The following is a 20,916-nucleotide window of genomic DNA, read 5'->3' as shown; positions in this document are numbered from 1 at the left end:
CAGGTTGTTAGAATAAACCTCAACAAATGAAATGCAAAATAGTGATTGAGCAGACTACAGGTCGACTTGTGCATATAAGCCGTTGTGTACCTTGTGCAAAAATTATAGTTGTCCTACATCTGAATTATAGTTTAGGATGCAGCAGCTCGTGAGAGTGATCTCCTCTATGGTCAGTGGTAATGACTTTATTGATCAGCAGCGTTATGTGTCTCCGCCTCTCTCCTTGGGTCTATCTGCGTTTTCCTGTCCTTGCTTTCTCGGCTTTCCCATGTGGTGTTGTGCTTTTTTTTCCTCACCCCGTTGGCCTTGGATTGGGGGAGTATACATCCAGCATCTATTGGGGTTGGGCTGCCAGCCGGTGGATCAGTTTAGTGTGCGGTTAGCCCTTTGTCATAGAGTTCTGCTGATCTCCACGTTTTTCCCACCACCCCCCCACCCTGAGGCCCTCCCGGGAAGTGGTGCTGGTGACATCACTAATAGTAAACAATAGGTTTTAGGAGGGGGGGGCAGCAACCATAGCTGCGTGTGGTATGTTTCTCCCACAGGTCTGTCAGTGTCGATCAGGTGTTTTCAGCTCAGGGCTGGTTGGAGTGTGTCTCTGTTATTGTATTGTGGGAGGGAAAGTGTGGATTTACGTCAGTAATGGGGGTTGCCCCCGTCAAGTTTGGCAGGCATTGATTTGTTATCATTGATTAGAAGGTAAATGATGGTGGTGATTTAGCAGATATTTGTTTAGACATTAAGCTGTCAGTGATAATGTGAGAATGCCAATAGCAGTGTAACTGAGGCCAGAGTGATGTCTTCAGGTTGTTTTCCTTTTTTATTTTTTTTTTTGTCCAGTCATCAGCTAAAAACTGTAGAATGTTAATTTTGTTATCGAGAATACAGAGGAAGCATATTTGATGTTGTAAATTAGGTAAAGGCTAATCATTTGTCAGAATTGTTATAAATTACTGTCATGCGTTTGACCAATAAAGTAATTATGTCAACAGTAGCTGGATATTATCAGGGTTGTAGAGTTTATGTTCAGCACTACTGCAGTGGAGTTTGTTTCCTCATGATAAATGTCCTCAAGAGTAGTTCTGACAGCTCGGTCTGCTTGTATGCGTCTCCTCTATTTGGCATCCCTCCCTGATAATGCAGCATGCGTCTCCTCCATCTAGTCAGTGCTGATATGGAGGAAGCTGTGTCAGCTGCTCTTACTGTGCATTAAAATTAGTTTGCAGAGGTCATTCAGAGCTCTGATCAGAAGAGCAGTGGATCCCACTCAGCATGCACAGGATGACACTATTTACACACCAATACGGTTTCTGCAAGTAACAATGGATGCGTTTTGATACTAACTCGGCAACCAGTATTTCATCTGGCATGATTGCCTAAAAGCTACCAAATAGACTTTCACATTTACCGAGAGTAGTCGTGTATTCCGGTTTAGTACAGACATGGCTAAAACTAGTGGTGGAGTAAAAAGGTATGGAGATTTTGATATGTAAACCAATGATTTAATGATGAAAACAAACACAAGCCGCAGCCTTATTTGTGTGCCTCTGATTCCTTGAGGGATAGGAAAGGTGTAACAACTTGAAGATAACTTCTACACAGTCAAGCGCAGATACAATATTCTGTAAAGGATTTGCTTCAGCTCTGTGTGTCAGCATGTGGTACTTTAATTTTTCTTAAAAAACAAAATCTCAAGTCACTACTGGAACATAAAATTCTAGTATGTATGTGGTTGACTTTGCTCAAACAAGAGAAAACATGATCTCGTCACAATTAAAAAATAAATGTAAGTATACTTTGTGCTTTAGTAGGTGTAAAAGGTACATTTTAGATGACCTGCCTTTTCAGGGCATGAGTCATTAAAAGATATACATCTTTTTATATCCTATTAAATGTTTTTCTGAATGCATCCTTTGAGAGCTCAATCTGTAAATGAGGTGTGCCATTAAGCACAAATGTGTTTATATCATGGTGTAGGAGAAAATAAACCAAAAACAAACTCCACACCTCCAGAGAGCTACTAATGCAGTTTCATGATAATTTGAAATTGTTACCATGGTTATTTATTTAATTCTTTATTTATTTCAGTAAAAGTTGAGTGATTAACCCTTCCCCTCGAAAGGTGGGGAAAAAAAGGCATAATTCTCAGTGTTTCCATACAGCTGTAATGTTTTCAGTTGATCTTGCTGGTTAAAATTTGGTTACTATCATTCGGAGTGGCTGCCAAACTCCTAAAATATTATATGGCGTTTCAACATATGTATTGATGGAGAAGCACATTGAAGCGGATCATTTGGAAAACATGAATGGAGATGTTGGAAGCTCATCTGTATTCCCCCTTACCAACAATTTATTTTAATCCAGCATTGTTAAGTCAGCTGCAGGACTGACAATGTGATGTTCCCATGATCATCATAATATCTAATTTGCATCAAGATCTCATGTATAGTTTTGGTGCACTTCAAGCCTTTATTGATTTTTCTAAAGAGTGAAAATGATTCATCTGCATGTGTTTTCAGTATTTTATATATTACAGTGACCCACAGCCACCAGTTAGACTGAAAACTAGTTAATCCGCAGCACGGATGCTCTTAATAGTCCTCCATAATCACTCCCGCATTGAATTGTCCAATATATGGTGTTGCGTGAGTCCTGTTGCTTATACTCCATCTGCTTTTAAATGCATTCTGCTGGGCAGTCTGGTTATCAGTGTTGCATTAAACGCATCGCTCCTCAGATTGGATTTGTTATTGATGGCATGTCCACATTTTAGCGGCCTGGTGTTATCAGTGCAGCAAGACAGCAGCAGTGCTACTTTGTTTTTGTTGAGGCTTTTGGAAAGCTGAACGAGGAGTTTTACGTGTTTGTATTCTATCTTTTTGAAACACTGCCGAACCAGATCCCCGCACCAGTGCACAAGGCGGGTTCTTTGTTTTGCTTATTTATAGAATGTAAATAAAGCCCTCTGGAGAAAAGGGTCACACCTGGATGTCACTTTGGCAGGCACACAACAGATCCCACCATACTGAGTTCACTCCTGCCACTCTTCTTTCACTCCCCCTGAATTACACGCATCTTTAATTTCAGATTTCGAATCAATCACTTTTTTTGTTGTCACCGTGTGCATCAAGGTCGAGTTTGTTTACAATACTGCATTGCACGATATTGAAATGGTTAGATTATTTATAATCTCACTCTTGGTTGTCAATTTAAGCCTGACTGAAAAGAAAGACATTGAGTAGAAGAATGGATAGGCATGGCAGAGAGGAGAGAAACTAGCTTTGCCTGGGGGTTTGTGATGCTGTGGAGTGGGTGGAGCCTGGGCACAGGGCTGGGGCTCAGAGTGCTGGGGGAGTTGGGGTCTATCACCCAGCCCCGTGATGTTGATGCTTGTAGACACCCTTTGCGGTCCTGGCCTGTTAGGCTGAAGGGCTTTAAGGCCATAACATTATTTTCACTCCACAAAAGATAGGATCACAACAGTGGGGGATTAAAAGGGGACAAGAAAAGAGAGCCGTTAAGTCCTCACGTGTACATTAAAGGGAGTTTGGTGGTGTTGAACTGGGCTCGTGCCTTCAGGCTAACTGCAGCAGTTTGTACAATCAAGATGTGATTGGATATACAGATATTAACATTCATGCTGAGCTGATTATGTAAATTTGATGCATATAATTACCACTACATGTAGCTGGTCACACATGCCTTCTCAGGAGGAAATAATAGATTTCTGTGCCATGCTCACAGTCCTATTCCCAGGGACTGAGGATGCTCTAATTGAGCGTTGTCTGCGAGCGCTTCGAGAGACTATTGTAGAGGGAATGAACCAACCTGCTGCTGCTCTGTGATTAATCTTCCATTGCGTGTTTCTGCTGATTCAGGGGTGACTAGACAGACTAACGCACCCCAGTTTTTTCTTGACAAGAGCAAAGTGTCAGAACACAAGTTCTCTTATCTACCTGTAGAGCCACTACTTTCTAATAGGCTGCCAACTCCTTTAAAAGTAATAGGAAAATCCAATAAAAAGGATGAGCAGGGTTGTACTGCAAAATATTATACGGTTTCCATGAGAATCTTTTGTGTATATTCTTGTTGGCCAGTGAAGGCCATAATCATTCTCTGTTTCCCTTAGCGACTGACTACTCAGTGTATTAGGTTTCAACTTGCATTCATCAGTCTAAGTTGTTTTAGTACAGTGTTTAAAAAAAAAAAAAAAAAAGAACCAGATTTGTATTCACTGTATTGCTGTCGTGGTCACTCTTTCATTCACCCCCTACAGGGCCTAACCAGAGGATTATTTCATGTTTTCATGTATTTTTTATATTTGGAATAGATGTTGCATGAGTGCAGCTGCATCATTCATGCAGAGAAGCATTTGCTCTCTATGAGGTGGCATCAGTTGTTGTCAACACCAACCCTTCGCTTAGCTCTCCTGCATTCATGAGATTGTGCCGAGCCAGCAGCAGTGACAATCTGCATGTATCAGTAAATTAAAAAGCAATCTAATAATTAAAGAGAAATCAATTGTTTTATAGTAAACATTTAAATACTAAAATGTGGACAAAAATCCTCTGCTGAGACTTGTTCATAAGAGCGGGTAAAGCACATTAACAGTAGACTCACCGCACTTTGAGGAGACAGTTTCTGTGGTGCCCGGTGTCAAATAGAAAAGTCAACTTGATGCCAAAAAACTTTTGGTTGTGGCCTAAGTCTTCAAAAATGAAGAGCTCACAAGTAAAAACTAAATTTAGATCAGAGCACCATCCTTTTGACCACTACATGTACAACAATTTTGCAACAAAAAGGGAAATGTATTACTCTTACATTATAATATTTCCCCATTTACTATTGTTTACGTATATTTATTAGACTAATTTTTAGACTAATTTTTACTCCTTGGCTCTTAACCAAGCTTGAGACTCTGCTCCTGTTTTTTTTATTGTTGCCATTTTAATGCTTTTATTATTTTATTGCTCAAACCTTATGCTTTAGGTTTTTATGTCTGTGTGTAGCCTTTTGTCGCAGCTGCGGTTGTTTATTAAGTGTTTTATAAATGAATTTGCCTTGCGCTGAGTATGTATCCTCAGTATTATCACACTGACTCTTTGATGTTAAATGTTAAAATTATAATAACCTTCGGGTTATATTTGTGCAGTGTGGATTTGGGAACAGGAAGGCCGAAACAAGTTTGTCAAAAAGACAATTCCCCCAAAATTCAAGAAACAAGCATGCGCACTAAAGATCCCAACACTACCAGGCTGACCGATTTTTCTGGAGGGACACCCTGAGAACATTTTACAGCTTTGGAGAAAATGACGTGTCAGTAATGTGTTTTTACTCAAGGTTGCATCAGCGTTAGCACCAGCATGCAGCTCTATTTATTGAAAAAACCTTAGAGATCATTTCAGGTTAGTTCTTACTTATATTACACTTTTCAGGTGATTGTTGTCCCTTGTAACAAAGACATTCCCCTAATAATAAATCCAATTGACAACAACCAGACGAACTTTCAGAAAACAGCCAGAAAAAGTAACTTGCCTTATCAAGTCAAGCCTTATCAAGATCTGAAGCATCTACTCAGTTCAGAGGATTTATCGATTGGGGAACTTGCCAGGTTTTTTGAGGTAGTCCTCATAGCTTGCACCAGTGTGAACGGTGAAGCATGTTGAACCACCTTCTTTTCTTTCCCAGTGCTCGAGGACAGCAGACAGCATAGCGTGAAGAAATGTCTATCCCCCGGCCCTCATGTCAGGAATCCTGATGAGGTTTATTGGGGCAGAAAGGGCACAGTTTTCCCCCTGAGGCTGTAGCTTGAGCTCCAAAGCTATTGGTCTTGTCTCTCTAACACACACCGCAACCCCCTCCCTTGTTCGGTCTCTGTCTCACACACTCACTTAATCCTTTCTTCCCTTAAATCCATACTTCAGTGTACTCAACACTGCATTGTCACACCACTGAGGTCACATATTGGGAGCGACATTGCTTTGTTGGATATGAAGCCAGTGTCATGCAGAGGGTGGTTTAAAAAAAGAAATGTAATTGCGTGGGTGTAGACGACTTTCTCAGTGGCAGGGAGTGGAAAAGAATGACGTCATGCAGTCTGTGTTTGTCTGTGCACCCACATTGTGTGACTCAGGTATATAGATTAGATAACCAGCAGTGTTTGTGCTCTCTCTCGCACCGACTGGCTGCAGGCCCTGAATCAGAGCGTATCATTACACCATTCACAGAGAAGCACAGGCTCATTTTAGAGATGTGCTATGAATGGCCGGCCGCTCGAGAAGCGGATAGTGCCAGCCGCATATGGTTCTTGGCGAGCCAGCGACGTGACTCAGCACAAAACCCAGCTGCGAGGAGATTGTGCCGTCACCGCAGACTCGCTCGTCAGTTCTGCCAAAGCTTGCAGCGTAATCTCAACATCTGAGGATGTGCTGTAGTTGTATTTCATCTCCTGGTATGGACACACCTCAGTCTGATCTTCCGCAGCCGACAGGCAACTCCTAAAAGAGTCCAATCCTCTGCTAGTTTCACACAGGCCTCGCCTCTCCCAACCCTAGCAACACCTGCGCTATGAACTGTACTGCTCTGCGCTCCAGTCGAGACTCCACATTACTGCAACTTCTCCTTTCGTACAAGTTACAACAGCAGCTCTGTATGAATGACGGGGAGACGCATTCTTTATTAAGCCTACTGTGTTTCCTAATATCAGGTGCATGCTTTTACCCTCATCAATAATCTGAAGTTGCTGTTGGTGCCTACTGGTTGCTTCTTAAAAGACATTTATTATTCTGACTGTACTTGGATCGGATCTAAAAGGAATTGAGTGAAACCTATAGTGCTTCCTCTCAATACAAGTCGTTTTAGTTCCTTATAAGCAGTTTCCCTTCCTCTTCACAGAAGTGACTGTGTCAGAGTCCTGCTCTCTCAGGGCTCTTCGTCTCTACCTCTGTCCCTTCTTTCTCTCTCTCTCTCTCTCTCTCTCTCTCCTGCCCCATGGTCTGGTCTGGTCTGGTCCCAGCCTTGCTCGCTGCCACTGCTGCTGCAGTTGGCCCAGCTCTGCCACAGTTTTCCATCAAAACACCAAACCTCAATGGAGCATTCAAGCCCAGGCCCGCTCCAGCGCTGCTCCTCCCTCCCATCCCACCCTGTTCTGACTCTGCCTTCTTTCTCTCTTTTTTCGCTTCTTGAACATTTAATGGCTTTATCCAGGAAGAGGTAATCGCTCAGACCTTTATAGCTGAATCTGAAGAATCGAATGAGCTTAACTTCTGATTCTCGAACACAGTTTTTTTTTTTTTTTTCTTTTGGTGGTAGAAGGAAAAAAGGTCCTTTTTTGGCATGTTGACTTTATAGTTTCTCCTGGCTGCACAAAATGTGTCATCTGGAGTGTTAAGATGTTTCAGCTGGAGCCACTGTTGAGCGGATTCAGTCATCACTCGAGAAGAAACACCGACTAGTTTTAACAGATTGTTGTTTGTATTGCCATGAAAACAAGTTTCTTTTAGCAGAATCAAAGTTTCAGCATGACTTTACGTGCTGTGTTGGAAGGCAGCTGTAAGGATTTACTCAGTTAAGCATGTTAGCAGCAGTTCTGTGTTTTCTATGTACTACAGACATTTCCATCACAAACTTATTTTTCTATTCTTATGTTGCTTGGTCTATATAATGACAAAAAGCAATGACATAGCTTACAACATGTGATATCTGACATAAACAGAAGGTTAGGCACTTAATTAATGCAGTTGTATTATTCATATGACATGTACCGGATTCTTATCATCCTGTGAATAATATGAGTCAAGTAGTTGTGCTTGTATTGAAGTGTGGCTCAGGTTTGCTGCTCACAGCTTTGCTGCTGATATAATGAAAGCCTTGTGATGGTTTACTTGACTTTTACAGTGGAGTTTTGTGAGTTGTGGCTGCGTGTAAGCGATGTATTTGAGTGGAAAATCAAGAGAAACGCTGGCCTTGAAATGAGACCCTTTAATATGCCCAGTCAGCCTTGCAGTCACCAGAGTCAAGATCCATCAAGATACAGGGCGACTGCACTGAACTATCTCAACTTGCTAAAGTCATAGCAACACTTTTTCTTTCTAGAGTCTATCTTCAGTCCAGAGTAAACAGTTTTTCTTCTATGCACGCTGACTGATGACTGCTGACGAGTCTCAGCTATCAGCCTACGCCAGTGTCGCTAATTAAAGTTGTTTAGCTTCACACATGACCAAGATAATTACTTCCCTCAGACAATGCTTCTAATGTCTGGCTAAGTGTGTGTCGTGCTGTTTGCTCGCAGTGCTCTAGTAAACACAAGTTAAGTATATGTATTGTAAATACACTTTTCATCATGCTTCCTAACAAATTACATAACTACAAGTACAAAATATGATTCCTCCAGTTCTTGTTTTCTGTTGTCAAAATAATGACATAGTGAGTCTGTCCAAATCAGAAGTGATATTGCCACTGGTAGCTCATGCGTTATGATTGTACTATTTTGCTAAAAATCAGTTTTAACTTGAGATATTTGATGTCCTGCAGCCCATTGCATTGTTGTTGGAAGTGGTCATTTATGAATTCTCCCCTGGGTTTTGTCCATTGCATTTTATAATCTCACTAAGTCAACACTGTCAGTGCCAGTTGTGGATTTTATTATGTTTGCTCATACAGTATTTATTGTGTCTGTCTTTGTGAAATATTTGTAAGTCTCTCTAATATTCAAACAAAACAGGTTGTTTTTTTTTTTTGTATTTATTTTGACCTTCCAGCATGAAGTAACATGTCAGCTTAATGCAAGTGTTTATTCCCTTTTCTTTGCGTCACGGTGTTACGCAGGAGAATACAAAATAAGAATTGATTGATTTCATGTCTTTTGCCGCAACATAAATCAGGCTTGATGACTGGCTGTCAGTGCTAACAACAGGTTTGACACCGCACAGTCTTGCTGTGTTCACGAGTTTGTGGCGTTTGTCCATAACTTGAAATATGGTTGATGTGGATTTTGTATGATTTCTTTCGAGTTCCTCTTTGCAGTCAAGAGCACTTTTGCTTCCACATTGAAAGTATTGGTCTGGTTCGATATTTTTGTAATTCTTGTCATTTTCATCTCACACGACAGTCACAAGAAGTCAGAAGGGATGTTAACTCTGAATGGAAGAAGAGAAACTTAATGATTTATTATTTTTAAAACATTTTGTTCTTGCGTTTTTTTCTATCTCATCATAAAATTGAATTTGTAATAAGTGGTTTGTGAAGAAAGATTGACTGTTGCTGCAAAAACGAACTACAAGCCTGTAGAAAAAGTGCTATCTCCATTTCCATGTTTATGTTTCTTAGTTACCATGTTTTGATTGCTTATTCCTCTTCTATTGTTGGTCGTGCATGTCAAATAACTGAAAGTGTTGACTTTTAGGGAAATGAAATGAATCGGCCAAAAAGGGCAGTTTGTGCACATGCAATCTGACGCCATATGTTTGGTAGAGGCAGCTGTCTTCCAGTTCCAATTTTGGCAGTTCGATCTCCCATCTTTCCTTGTCCACGCACTAAAGTCTCCTTTGGAAAGGCACTGAATCCCAAATTGCTTCCAAAGATGGTGCTTACTTTACAGCCCTGACTGTTTGTGAGAAAATGTGTAAATGTGACTAATCCTTTAAGGCACGTTTAGAAAGTAAAAATCTGTTCACTGTTACTCCGTCACACAGCTGACTTTTTTCACCTTGTTAAGCCTTTTTTGTAGTTTTTGAGGTGAGAAATAGCTGAAAACTTCGGTTATGAAGAAACAACTGCAGATTTCAGTCGTGGGTAGCTGTCGTTCAGTTCTAGTTGCTTGGACTAGTTTTAAAATTGAGTCCTGCTGTGTGGCATGGGTGCATGTTTTCAACATTTTCTCCCAGAAGCCTGGGAGCTCCAGGATATTTTCAGCTTGCTAGTCAGGAGCAGTACCTATAATTAAAGGGAAAAAAAGTATTCCACAGTGTATTTATTATAGCTTTAAAACCCATGCTATGTTTGATATTCTTTGCACTACAGAGATTCCTGCCACTTAGTATGGAAATGATATTTCTATCTCAATTTACAGCAGCGATGTCAAACATATGGCCCGAGGGCCAAAAACATCTGTCAGAGGGTCCAACCTCGCCTGTGGGATGACGCTGTCATATTTGGTTTTCTAAAAAGTGGATTAAATGTCAACATAATCTAAATGTACTGATGTATTTTTTTTTTTTTTGCATTGAATATATCGAGCCATGGTTATGATAGAATATTACTGATCCAGTCGACTGAGGCTGTGCGTGGCCAGTGAACTAAAGTGGGTTTGATAACCCTGCTCTGGAGTAAATGACTGTCTCAGCTGATTCTGCTGATTAAGTTGTAACAAAATTCAAATACTGTAAAGTGTGTGTATTTTAGGACTTGCAGTTGATTAGAAAAACTGAAAAATTTGCTTACTTTAAATAACTACCTCTACGACTTCTTTACACTGAAACTAAAGTAGCTATAATTTCACTGACTGGACCCAAGTGAGATTATGAGAGGCTGTATGTGGCACCTGAACTACAATGAGTTTGTCAGCCCTGATCTGCTGCGTCATTACCCTCTTAATAGTGAACATGGTTTATAATTTGAGTCTGCATTTAACCTTGTGTTCCAGTGAGAGGACTTCATCTGCCCTCAATAAGTATGCCCCCAGCAGGTTATTTAGAGTAAATTAATTGTATTTTTTTAAATGTCTGGGCGCTGCCATTGACATGATCTTGCATGATTTAATAATCAGCAGTCTTTTTCATTTGTTATTCTCCCAAGAAGCACTTAAAACCTTGAAAACATCATGCTAAGCGTTATTTCTGAAACGTGTAAGTGAATTTAAGCTCAGACGTTTCCAGACAGCTGACACATCATCCATGTAGCTCTGTCACGTTTTCATCTCCTCCTGTATGATCAACCAAGAACAACATCTGCTTGCTCAGTTTTGCCTTCTCCCAGCTTGTACATTCACATGTACCATTTCGGTGTGTTTATATGCCGACTTTTCCATGTCTCCAATTCAGAGGTTGCTTAGGGAGTGGGCTACTTAGTGCAATTTTTTTTTCCTTTTTTTTTTTTTTTTTTTTTTCTGCAGGAGGCTCTGGAACTTATTACAGTCTGAGGCATTTTCATAAACGGGCCATTCAGCTGCCCCTGCTTAGCTCTGAATGGGACACAGTGTCACAGGCAGAAAGAGAGTTAATGTGGACTAGTAAGTCGCGAGATCTCGTCATTACAGAGGACCGATGTTCTGAAGCCTGTAGTTGTTAGTTGTACTTTCCTTTGTTTAAAATGCTCTTCACATAAATGGAAGCGTGCAATTTACCCCCCTACGTGTATTATAATGTGCGCAATTATTTGTACCTCTTTAAGTAATTTACGAAGCAGATGCTGTTCACAATTCCAGTGCAAAACAAAGCTTTAAATTTTCAGTCTCCAGACTCCTGAAATAAAGAGATGTGGGCATGCCAATAATTGTGTGGGACCTTTTCCACTGAAATCTTTTCTCAGTCATCAAAGTAAAAAAAAAAATAAAACAATCTAAATTTAGTCTTTATGGTGCCTATACAATGTAACAATGTAAGTTGAAGCCCAGTGGAAGTAGCTTTTCATACTAAATGAATGGCAAAAGGCAAAACATGTCTCATTCTGTCCGGAGAAAAATGAGTGGTGCTGACTGTGCGAACCCCACCATGGACTCTAAATTAATGCTGAGCTGAGAGGGCCACCCAGACGACTGGCACAAACCCTCATAAGTATTTTAAAGTCTTTCCTTTCAGTGGAAAGTACATTAGCTATATGATTATTGTCACTCTTTAAATTGCTGTGCAGCATGTTGTTCTAGAGTCCCTCACTGGCTGACAAGGAACTTGAAGCATTAATAGTTGTTCTGTTTTTGTTAAGCACATTCATGACTTGTCTTTATTTCATACTGGAGTTAAAGTAGTTTGTTTTGTAAGAAAGATGCTGACATGCATTTTTTTTTCTTCGCCAGCGTTTAGAGTCAAATTGTCAAGGCTGCTTCTAAATGTAGGATTAATTTTAACTTGTATATAAAACAATCTCTGCAAACTGTCTTTGAGTGACGGAGCTAAGAAATGATAATTAACACCAAAGGCCGAACCTTAAATATTTCATCCTACTTGTCCGTTTGTTTTTGTGGGTCTCAGGAATATAAGTCACAACATTTACTGCCTTAAACATTTTTTTGACCTGGTACGAACACAGTCTTTGGATTATTTACCACTGCACCGCTCTATGGCAGGAATCAGTCTTCAAACTAAACAGGCCATGAGTGTGATTAGGGTGCCATTATTACAGTCAAGTTGTGATGTCTATGACACACACACACACACACACACACACACACACACACACACACACACACACACACACAGCTGACATCTTAGAGATGGCGGACATTTGACCTGGAAAAGGCTTTAATCTGCAAGTGAAGAAGTGATGTTTGATCAGGATTATCGTGTTTACCACAGTAAGAATCTGAGGAGAAGCTGTCGGCATGGCCTCCCCTCCCCACACTCTCACTTTATACCCAACAACTCAGCCTCTGCGAGCTATTTTAAGAGAGCTATACTAATAATTCATCTGTTTTGTCTTGCAGGTTTCCCAAGAAAGCAAACAGGTAAGAGTCTCTATCTTGCCTTGCTTTGTTGTAAAGACTGGTTTGTAATCTTTGCGTGAACATAGAAGTGCACACCACTTGTTTACACACACACACATACATCACACACAGCTCCAGATGAGGGAAATGAGGTAGAGTTTTACTAGACTGGGTGAACTGCAACACAGAGGTCTTCAGAATTTGGACCAAACATACCCCACCAACCCCCACTAAGGCAGCACACACACACACACACACACACACACACACACACACACACACACACACACACACACACACACACACACACACACACACTCTCTCTCACAGTGAGGGACAAAGGGGTCCCTCTTCTAAGGGCGGCCCATCACTGCCTTTCACTGTGAACAGAACAGTGGCCTTTCACAGTTGGGGCCAGTATAGGCAGAGGCAGCCGCACATCGCCTCCCAAGGTTCAAGCCGGAGTCTGGCCTTGTGGCATCTCCGCTGAGGAGCGCCCTTTCTCTGACTTTGCTCCCTGGGCACTCAGCAGAGCGGCTCTACATCCTCTCTGCTTGTCGCATTATACAGTAGACACACTCAACGTGATTCATACACTAGGAGTGTCCTTCTGACACATCATTCTCGGTGCTGACTTGAACAATTGTTGGTTCTTTCTGTTACTGTAGGTCCTTCTGAAGCCTCATTTGGCTGAAACTTGCATGCATTACAATTACTGCCTGTATAAAAGATGCATCTGAAAAAGGCTAGTGTTCGGACTTTACATCCCGGACACATAAATGTTATAAAAATGGCAAATTTCTTAATTATTAAAACATGGTATTTTATACAAATATTACAATTGTTCAATTAAAGGTCAACAATCTGTAGTGATGGTGATTTTGTACACCTTATCTCTGCTTGAGGAAATTTCCAATATTTTTATTTCATAAGAGAAAGTAAGACAGCGCCTCACAACTACTTGGAAATGCATAAAAAATGAAACATTTAAGAAACATTAGTATCGCTTTAAAATTATTCAAAACAAGGCTAAAGCAAGTCATTAAATAATTGAAAGCAAAGCAAAAAGGAATTGTTTTTAATAAAGTGAACAGAACAGTAAAAGCAATAGCCAGTGATGATGATGATAATGTTTTCATGCTGACTCTGCGACCTGCAAGAGGCGAACCTCTTGGTGGGTTGAGGGTGAGCGTGAAGCTGTTTCATTGACATGCAGAACAGGATTAGGATCAAGTCTGATTCTGATCAGCAGCTTGTCATTTCAACATTAATGTGAAATTTGTCAAACACTGTTGTGTCACAGGCTTTCAGTGTTTCAAAAATCTGTATCATGGGTTAATTTCATTGTCATAACACAAGTTGGGTCGGCTCCACTCATGAATTACAGTGCAGTTTTCAGCCTTGGTAGATATAATCTCACAGTTTGAGCCAACGTCAGATTTTCAGGAAGATTGTTCTGCAGGTGGTTTGCTGAGAGTTTGCAACTGTTTCATCTTGCTCGGTTTTGATGATTGGAAAGCTGAGTTAAGCCTATTGCAGATTTATCTGAGGAATCTGGGTACTTCAGAACACTTGAGGAAATCAGAAATATATTTTAAGTTTATCAATTGACAGAGTTGCTCAGTGGACTGACTGACTGAGAGGATTTTGGTAACAGCTTTCAGAATGAGCTGCTGAAGATAACTGCATGATCATGTTTTCTGTCACCTTCAGATATTGATCCTATAATTATTGCTAAGTATTTATAAAATATAATAACCCACTCCAGTAATTGTTTGTATGTAAATAAACTAGACTGACTCAACTGGCTCAGTTTTTCGGTGTCAATATCACAGATTTGAGGTGAGCACCCAGATTTGGTAAGAGGATTCACTATCTAGTGCTGAAGCCCCACATTGACAGCTGTCATGCCAAAGTACTTATTGCTGATAGAACGCGTGTCCCCGGGCGCAGGAGTGCACGAACAGCGGTTCGACACATACTTCAGGATGTCAGTGAGAGCCCTCTGGGAATATTGTCATTGCAGGAGGAGGCAGAAACACAAGCCAACAACACGTTTTGTCAAGTTTTTTTTTTTTTTTTTTTTTTTTTTTTTTTTTCCTTCTTCCTTGCGATGGCAAAAGCAACAATCCAACATGGAACAAAAGTGTGAAAGTCTTTAGATAAGAAGGCCTATTTCTCACAGATGTTCTGTTTTTTCTTTCTTCCAGAACCAGCAGCATTCTCAGTAAAGACCACCCGCCAGACAAGAAACCCAAAAGTGACAAAAGTTCACTTCCCTCCAATGAGTTTGACCCTACAGGTAATTTCTCAATTTTTATTTCCAAGTTCACTCTCCTGTTCTGCTTTTCTTCTTCTCCCTCATGCTGTCACACTCTGGACTTTTGTCCATCTCTTTGCATCACTGACTTTTTTTCCTGACTGTCCCTCTCATGCATTTCTGAATTTCTTTCTCTCTTAACACATAAATTGTTTTGTTACACCCGTGTGCTGATGACAGTTTGCTGAAGGCATGCTGGGATGGTGTCAGGTGATGTGTGGACATTGCGCTGCGTTTCGCACTTGATTGATGGACAACTGTCAACGACTCCTGCGCACCGATCTGCACATGTGGTCTCATCCAGATGTGTGAATCTTGCAATTGTAGTTGGATCACTTTTTTTTGAACAGAAGTCACAATTCGTATTCCTTTTTCGAATGCATTTTTCTTTATTGAATACTTCGGTATTACACTGCATTACAGTAAGTATTTGGCAGAAGTGTGTGCTGCATTACATGTCGTTGACTGTTAAGCTGATAAGCGCAGTAAGGTTTGATTAATGCACTGAAAACATTCAGCTATGCATATAATGTTCACATGGTTCTTGTAGTTTCACATAAATCTCTGGGTTTTGTATGCTCAAAGTGGTTGGGTGGTCTCATGCTCGCATGCATACTTGAAGGGCATGGAAAGCCTCTAAGCCTGCTACGCTCTCCAGTTTGCAGTTTATAGCATAGTAAGATGGTTTAGGTGCAGAAGCAGACTGATATGGTGACACTCCCTCTGGTATTTGTCAGCAATCAGGGCAGTGTGATTTCAGATATGACTGAAGCTTCTGTTTTCACAACAAAACCGAAAATCCTCTGCCCCACATGGCGGCTTATCTGTTCGTGGTGCAACAAAACACAGACAGGAGTGGTTACACAGGACATGCACTCTGCTGCCTGTCTGTGCTAACACCTTTCTTCAATGTTTTATGTGCATTTCTATGATTTATGCTCACTGTGTGCAGTAGTGCAATGACAAAGTGCCCAGCAGCTGCAAAATACTCTTTATTTATTGACATGTGCATCTCGAGGTTCCCTTTTAGAGTTCACATGTAGACATGAGTCATCTATGCGTCTTAGTTGTGAAATTGTGCATGTCTGCATGATGCTTCCAACTGCTTGTTCCTTTCATTCATCTCCAAGTTGCATGGACTGTTTTACCAACGCCTCTCTAGATTTTCTCCCGATTGCATGCTTTCTGTCATAATTTAAAAGTGGTTTGGGTTTGTTAGTGATTGGCACAGGCAGCTGAGAAGTAATAGACTTCAGAAGTAAACATTTCCAGACAAACTGAAGCATTGTAAAGTCGTTTACCACTTTATAAAAATTTAACATACACTGGATAGCTGACTGAAAAAAACAACGCTTCCTCTGTTATTGGGTTTTGGCTACTTTTAGATGCTTTTATTGTGTCATCTCCTTTGCCACAATGTATGCCACCACCCACCAGGGTGTATCATAAAAAGAGGCTGAATTACACCACTTATACATGCTATTGCAACAGCTGGTTCTTTAAACAATATAACATGAATCTGAATATACCAGGAACCTGTATAAAGGCTCTCTTTAAACGAATACTTATTTGTTTATGCAACATTATTTCTGATTGGATAGCCCATATTTTCACTTTCCAAGCTCCCATATTTTCTGGTGCATAGATGTGTTTAAAAAAAAAAAAGTGAAAATCTAATTAATTTCACTATATAGGTACTTGTCCAAACCATTTTTTTTTAAATTCAAGAACCTGTTTGTTCATTTAATTTTCCTCTCCCATGATTGTTTTCTCCCTCATGATTTTCTCTTTCCTTTTTTTTTTTTTTTTTTTTTTTTTTTTTTTTTGTGTGTGTGTTTCCTTTCCTTGTCTTGGTGTCGTCTGTTTGTGTCTGCGTGCCGCTGTGCTGCTGTCTGCGCTGTGTTCTGCCTGGTGGGGGCTGTGAGCAGAAGCTCTGGTGGTGCAGAAGAGTGGCAGCAGCAGTGTGCTAGCAGAGGGGAAGCCTGAGTCCTGTGGTAAGACGCTGAAGGATGACCCCGGTGTGACGGCGACGTCCATACACGCTTCCAACCCCCGTGTGAAATTGCCACTAGATTCGAAGCAGAATAACACCGAACGAGTTTGCATCATTTTTAAGAGCAACAAAAATTTTTTGTTTTCAGTGTCAGAGGTCGGAGAATAGGTGCCAGGAGATTAGCTGAACTGGGGAACGTCGGCTTGTAATTCACCTGTTTTGTAATCACAAAAGCGTTTGGAATACATTAGCTGATTAGTCAATGCACACAAGTTTATTTATTTATTTTTGATCAAAACCATTTTAATCAGCAGTTTGACATTTTGGTGTAAGTGCTGATGATTAGGGCAAAGCAAAGTATTTAAATGTCTGTCAGGCTGTGTTACATTTTCTGTCAGTTCTCTGAAATTTTAAAGACCAGATTGATCACCAGTCAAACAATTTAGCAATCAACAGATTGTAATGGTTATAATAATAATAATAATAGTCAGGAGCTACAGTTCTGATTACTTAGAATAAAGCTTGAAAGAATAAATTCACATTTCAGTGAGATATGTCACAAAAAAATCCGTCATGTCCAAATTATAAGTTAAGATGTACAGGTGCATCTAAAAGTATCAAATGACACAATGAAACTCAATTGTCTTGCCAGTTATTCCTTTATTCACAACGTCAGAATTAAAAAGTTTCTTTTTTTTTTTTTTTTACAATAAGGCAGGATAATTATGACCCAATTTTCAAGGCTAATAAGATAAAATTCTGAAGAATAAATCTGGAACGTCTGTATTTGAAAGATTTAGAAGTTTTCCAGTTTGAATTTAATAATGAGAGACAAAAAAAAAACACTTATTTTGATTCCATTCATCAAATGTTCTTTCATTTTCTTCTTCATGTAAGATTGAAAACACCAGCAAATTCTGTCAAGACTCTGTCATTTTTGGGGAATTTTTGATGTGCTGATATATTTCCTGCTCTGTGGCAAATAGATTTACGGTGCTTCAGTAATTAATTCTTGCTGCACAGCAGCAATGACTCAAATGTGAGCAGTGGCTTCTAATGCAGGGATTACTGAGAATATGAGACATTAGCAGCTGTACTGAGTACTAACATATAGATTTAGGATTACCGTAATGCACTTTCTCTATTTATTTCCCCCCATTACTTTGAGCCAGATCATATTATTTATGTGGATTTTCAATAAGGCGATATTTTGAAGTCAAGCTCACACATGATGTATTTACTGCTTACAGGGACTTACCCATGCTTAGTGTACAGCTAAAGCGCTCCACGAACAATGGATTTAGTGACTTGGCGTCAGAGTCCACATTAGAGAGGTCATTATGCAGCCTCATCGTCCCTGCGGTGTGAAGTCTAACCCTGATCATTCGCACTCTCCTGCCTTCTCCATGATCTGTGGCTCTCTTCCAGCTTTTCGCTTCAGTCGGCCATAATGAAACGAGCAGGTCTGCCCGAGACAACACAAAGTTTTTGACCCAAATTATTTTAGCAGGCCCCCGAGTTCACATGCTGTGAATATTCAAGACCAACTCTTAAGGATAATGTCTTTGTCTCTCTCTGTTTTTCAAGAGAAAGTAAATTTCTGCCAAGGAAGCACTTAATCAAGATGGGCAGTGTTATATTGTGTTGATCCCCATTGTGTTTGATCAGGTGTCAGTTTAAAGGTGAATAAATTCACTGATAAAAAAAAAATAAGTGCTTATCACAAACCAGCACTTGAAGCTGCCAAAACTCAGACTTTTACAGTGAAGGAAAGTAATCTGACCTTTGTTGTGCTATTCATATAACTTGATTTCCTTGTTTTTGTGATGGTGGTGCTGAAGGCATTCTGTCAGTATTAAAGGTCAGGTCATTCTTTGGAGTGCACTTCCTCGTGTTTGAGCAGAGGGTGCCGATTACAGATTGGTCAGAGCTCTGAATAATACATGAGCTGAGATGGATTAACCCGATCAGTGATCATGTCAGCACACCCACTCTCCAGTGTTTATCACCACCCACCAAAGATCTGTAAAACACTGTTGAACAGTGAACACAGTTGAGAGATCAACATCTAGAGGCAACTTCACACCAGCTCTTTAACCCCATATGGATGGCTTCATCTGCTTTCCTGACACCTCTGCCCCCTCCACACTTCACCCTTTGCTCCCCCCAAGCCCTATCCTTACCTTTTATTTACTGCCCTTCCCCCAGCCTGGGGCTTTTGGCTCCACTGACCTTGCTTCCATATATTAGTTGCGTTCCTTCCACTTTCAACCCGCCCTCTCCTCCCTTATCGATTGAGTCACCTCTCTAGTTGATGCTGCACTGACCATGAAATCCCCAGCACAGCGCTTCAAAGGTAACCTGGCTCAGTCTGGCTCATATTCAACAGAGATGCTCATGATTTGTTCACCGCTTTATTTGATAGCGTGAGAAGGTGTAAGTTGTTGTGATCTTCAGACACTTTATATTGTGTTTCCTTTAACGTGTACTGTCCTGTTGACTGAGTCAGATAGACATGTACGATAAACGCTAATCTCTTCCTTCCACGCAAATGAAAAATCAGATAAAGAACCTGAAATGTTAGGTTCCATCTGTTGACTTGTTAGACAACAAGCAGATGTCTGACTGATTTGCAGTTGTCGCCTCACACAGAAGCTCCATCTTTATTATTATTGTTATTATTATTATTATTATTATTATTCAAATTAACATCTTAAAACAGTCATTTTTTCTTTTTCCTGCATAGTTAACGAATCACGATGGGCTCCTACTGAATTCAGTAGCAAAAGTTTGAACGTGATGAATAAGATGTCAACGTAAATTTGCCGATAAAAGTAGCTGTTGTTACTTTAATTCGAGTAGCAGAGATAAAGTGACGCTGAGGTTAAAAAGTGAACAGCAGGTGGCGCTGCTGGTGGTGAAAGCTAGCTATGTATTGCTAGTAAAGCAGTCCGAGCATCTGCCTTTTTTAAAGGCATGTGAGCTAAATTTCTTTAATATTACTCTTGTGAATGTATCGGCACATTTGGACCATCAAATATGTGACATAATCAAGATATGTGTTGCGTCTAATTTCAGGAGATGTGAAAAAAAATCAAGATATATCACAATATATTTCATCATTATGCTGAAATCACGCTTGCATTGCTAAAGAATTGACAAGTCCTTTTGAGCTCTGTGAAATAGTCAAAATGTAAACTTTTTTTTAGAATGTATTTCTCGACACTTGAACAGAAGTGCAAATTCGGAGTTGTTGCTATTTAAAGTTATGATATCATATTAGTGGCCCAACCCAACTGGTTCACAATTTGCCTTTATGAGGCCTCTGAACTAGAATGCTCTAAACATTTGCAGGTAATTTCACTAGTTTCTGGCCAGTGGGCTTACAGCCCCGTGCACACTCATCCTGAAAACAGAACTCCGTCCCTGGAGCTGCGTTATCTGCATGTTTAAAGCGATGTGTCAGAACTTTCAGATATGTACAATGAAGGTCTTCTTAGTTGTTTACAAGAATATTGTCTTTAAAGCTGTCAGTTTAATAGAGCCAAAGGTTATTGTGTTCCATACGAGTCCCTTCACACTAAATGTTTAAAACTAATGATGAAGCTTACTTAGATTTTCCTGACCTCCCTAACTGAGGCAAACTTCCTTCAGCCTTTTGAAGAGGCTGTTATGTTTCTCACTGTCCTGTCTGTCTCCCTCGCAGGTCTGGTCCAGCGATGTGTGATCATCCAGAAAGATGAAAATGGCTTTGGGCTCACTGTCAGCGGCGACAACCCAGTGTTTGTGCAGCTTGTCAAAGAAGGTAAGGACGAGTGGCTCACACCTAAATGAAAGCAGAAAAAGTTGTTACTTCAAATACGTCTGGTGGTAGCCTTTGTAAAGAAATGCGCGCTCTGTTCATACACCCGGGTCTTAACGTGATATGAGTGATAATTAGGTACTCCAACCACCACGACCATTCAA

At 40.3% G+C, this 20,916-nt stretch overlaps 1 protein-coding gene across 3 annotated transcripts in view; it reads left to right on the top strand.

Annotated features, from left to right (window-relative positions):
* The window catches only part of arhgef12a (Rho guanine nucleotide exchange factor (GEF) 12a), a 48,049-nt gene that overhangs the window by 7,206 nt on the left and 19,927 nt on the right, over positions 1–20,916 (top strand). For 2 of the 3 annotated variants that reach the window (XM_030107955.1, XM_030107954.1), the window contains 4 exons: positions 12,638–12,658; positions 14,848–14,939; positions 16,886–16,951; positions 20,657–20,755. In XM_030107955.1, coding sequence (XP_029963815.1) covers positions 12,638–12,658; positions 14,848–14,939; positions 16,886–16,951; positions 20,657–20,755 — 278 coding nt within the window. The remainder of the gene's footprint in view (positions 1–12,637; positions 12,659–14,847; positions 14,940–16,885; positions 16,952–20,656; positions 20,756–20,916) is intronic. The other variant, XM_030107956.1, reaches the window with a different exon arrangement.

Source organism: Salarias fasciatus, chromosome 14 (assembly GCF_902148845.1).
Source record: "Salarias fasciatus chromosome 14, fSalaFa1.1, whole genome shotgun sequence".
NCBI classification, from domain to species: Eukaryota; Metazoa; Chordata; class Actinopteri; order Blenniiformes; family Blenniidae; genus Salarias; species Salarias fasciatus.
The sequence above is the reverse complement of the archived record's forward strand: the minus strand, read 5'-3'. Positions and strand labels throughout refer to the sequence as shown.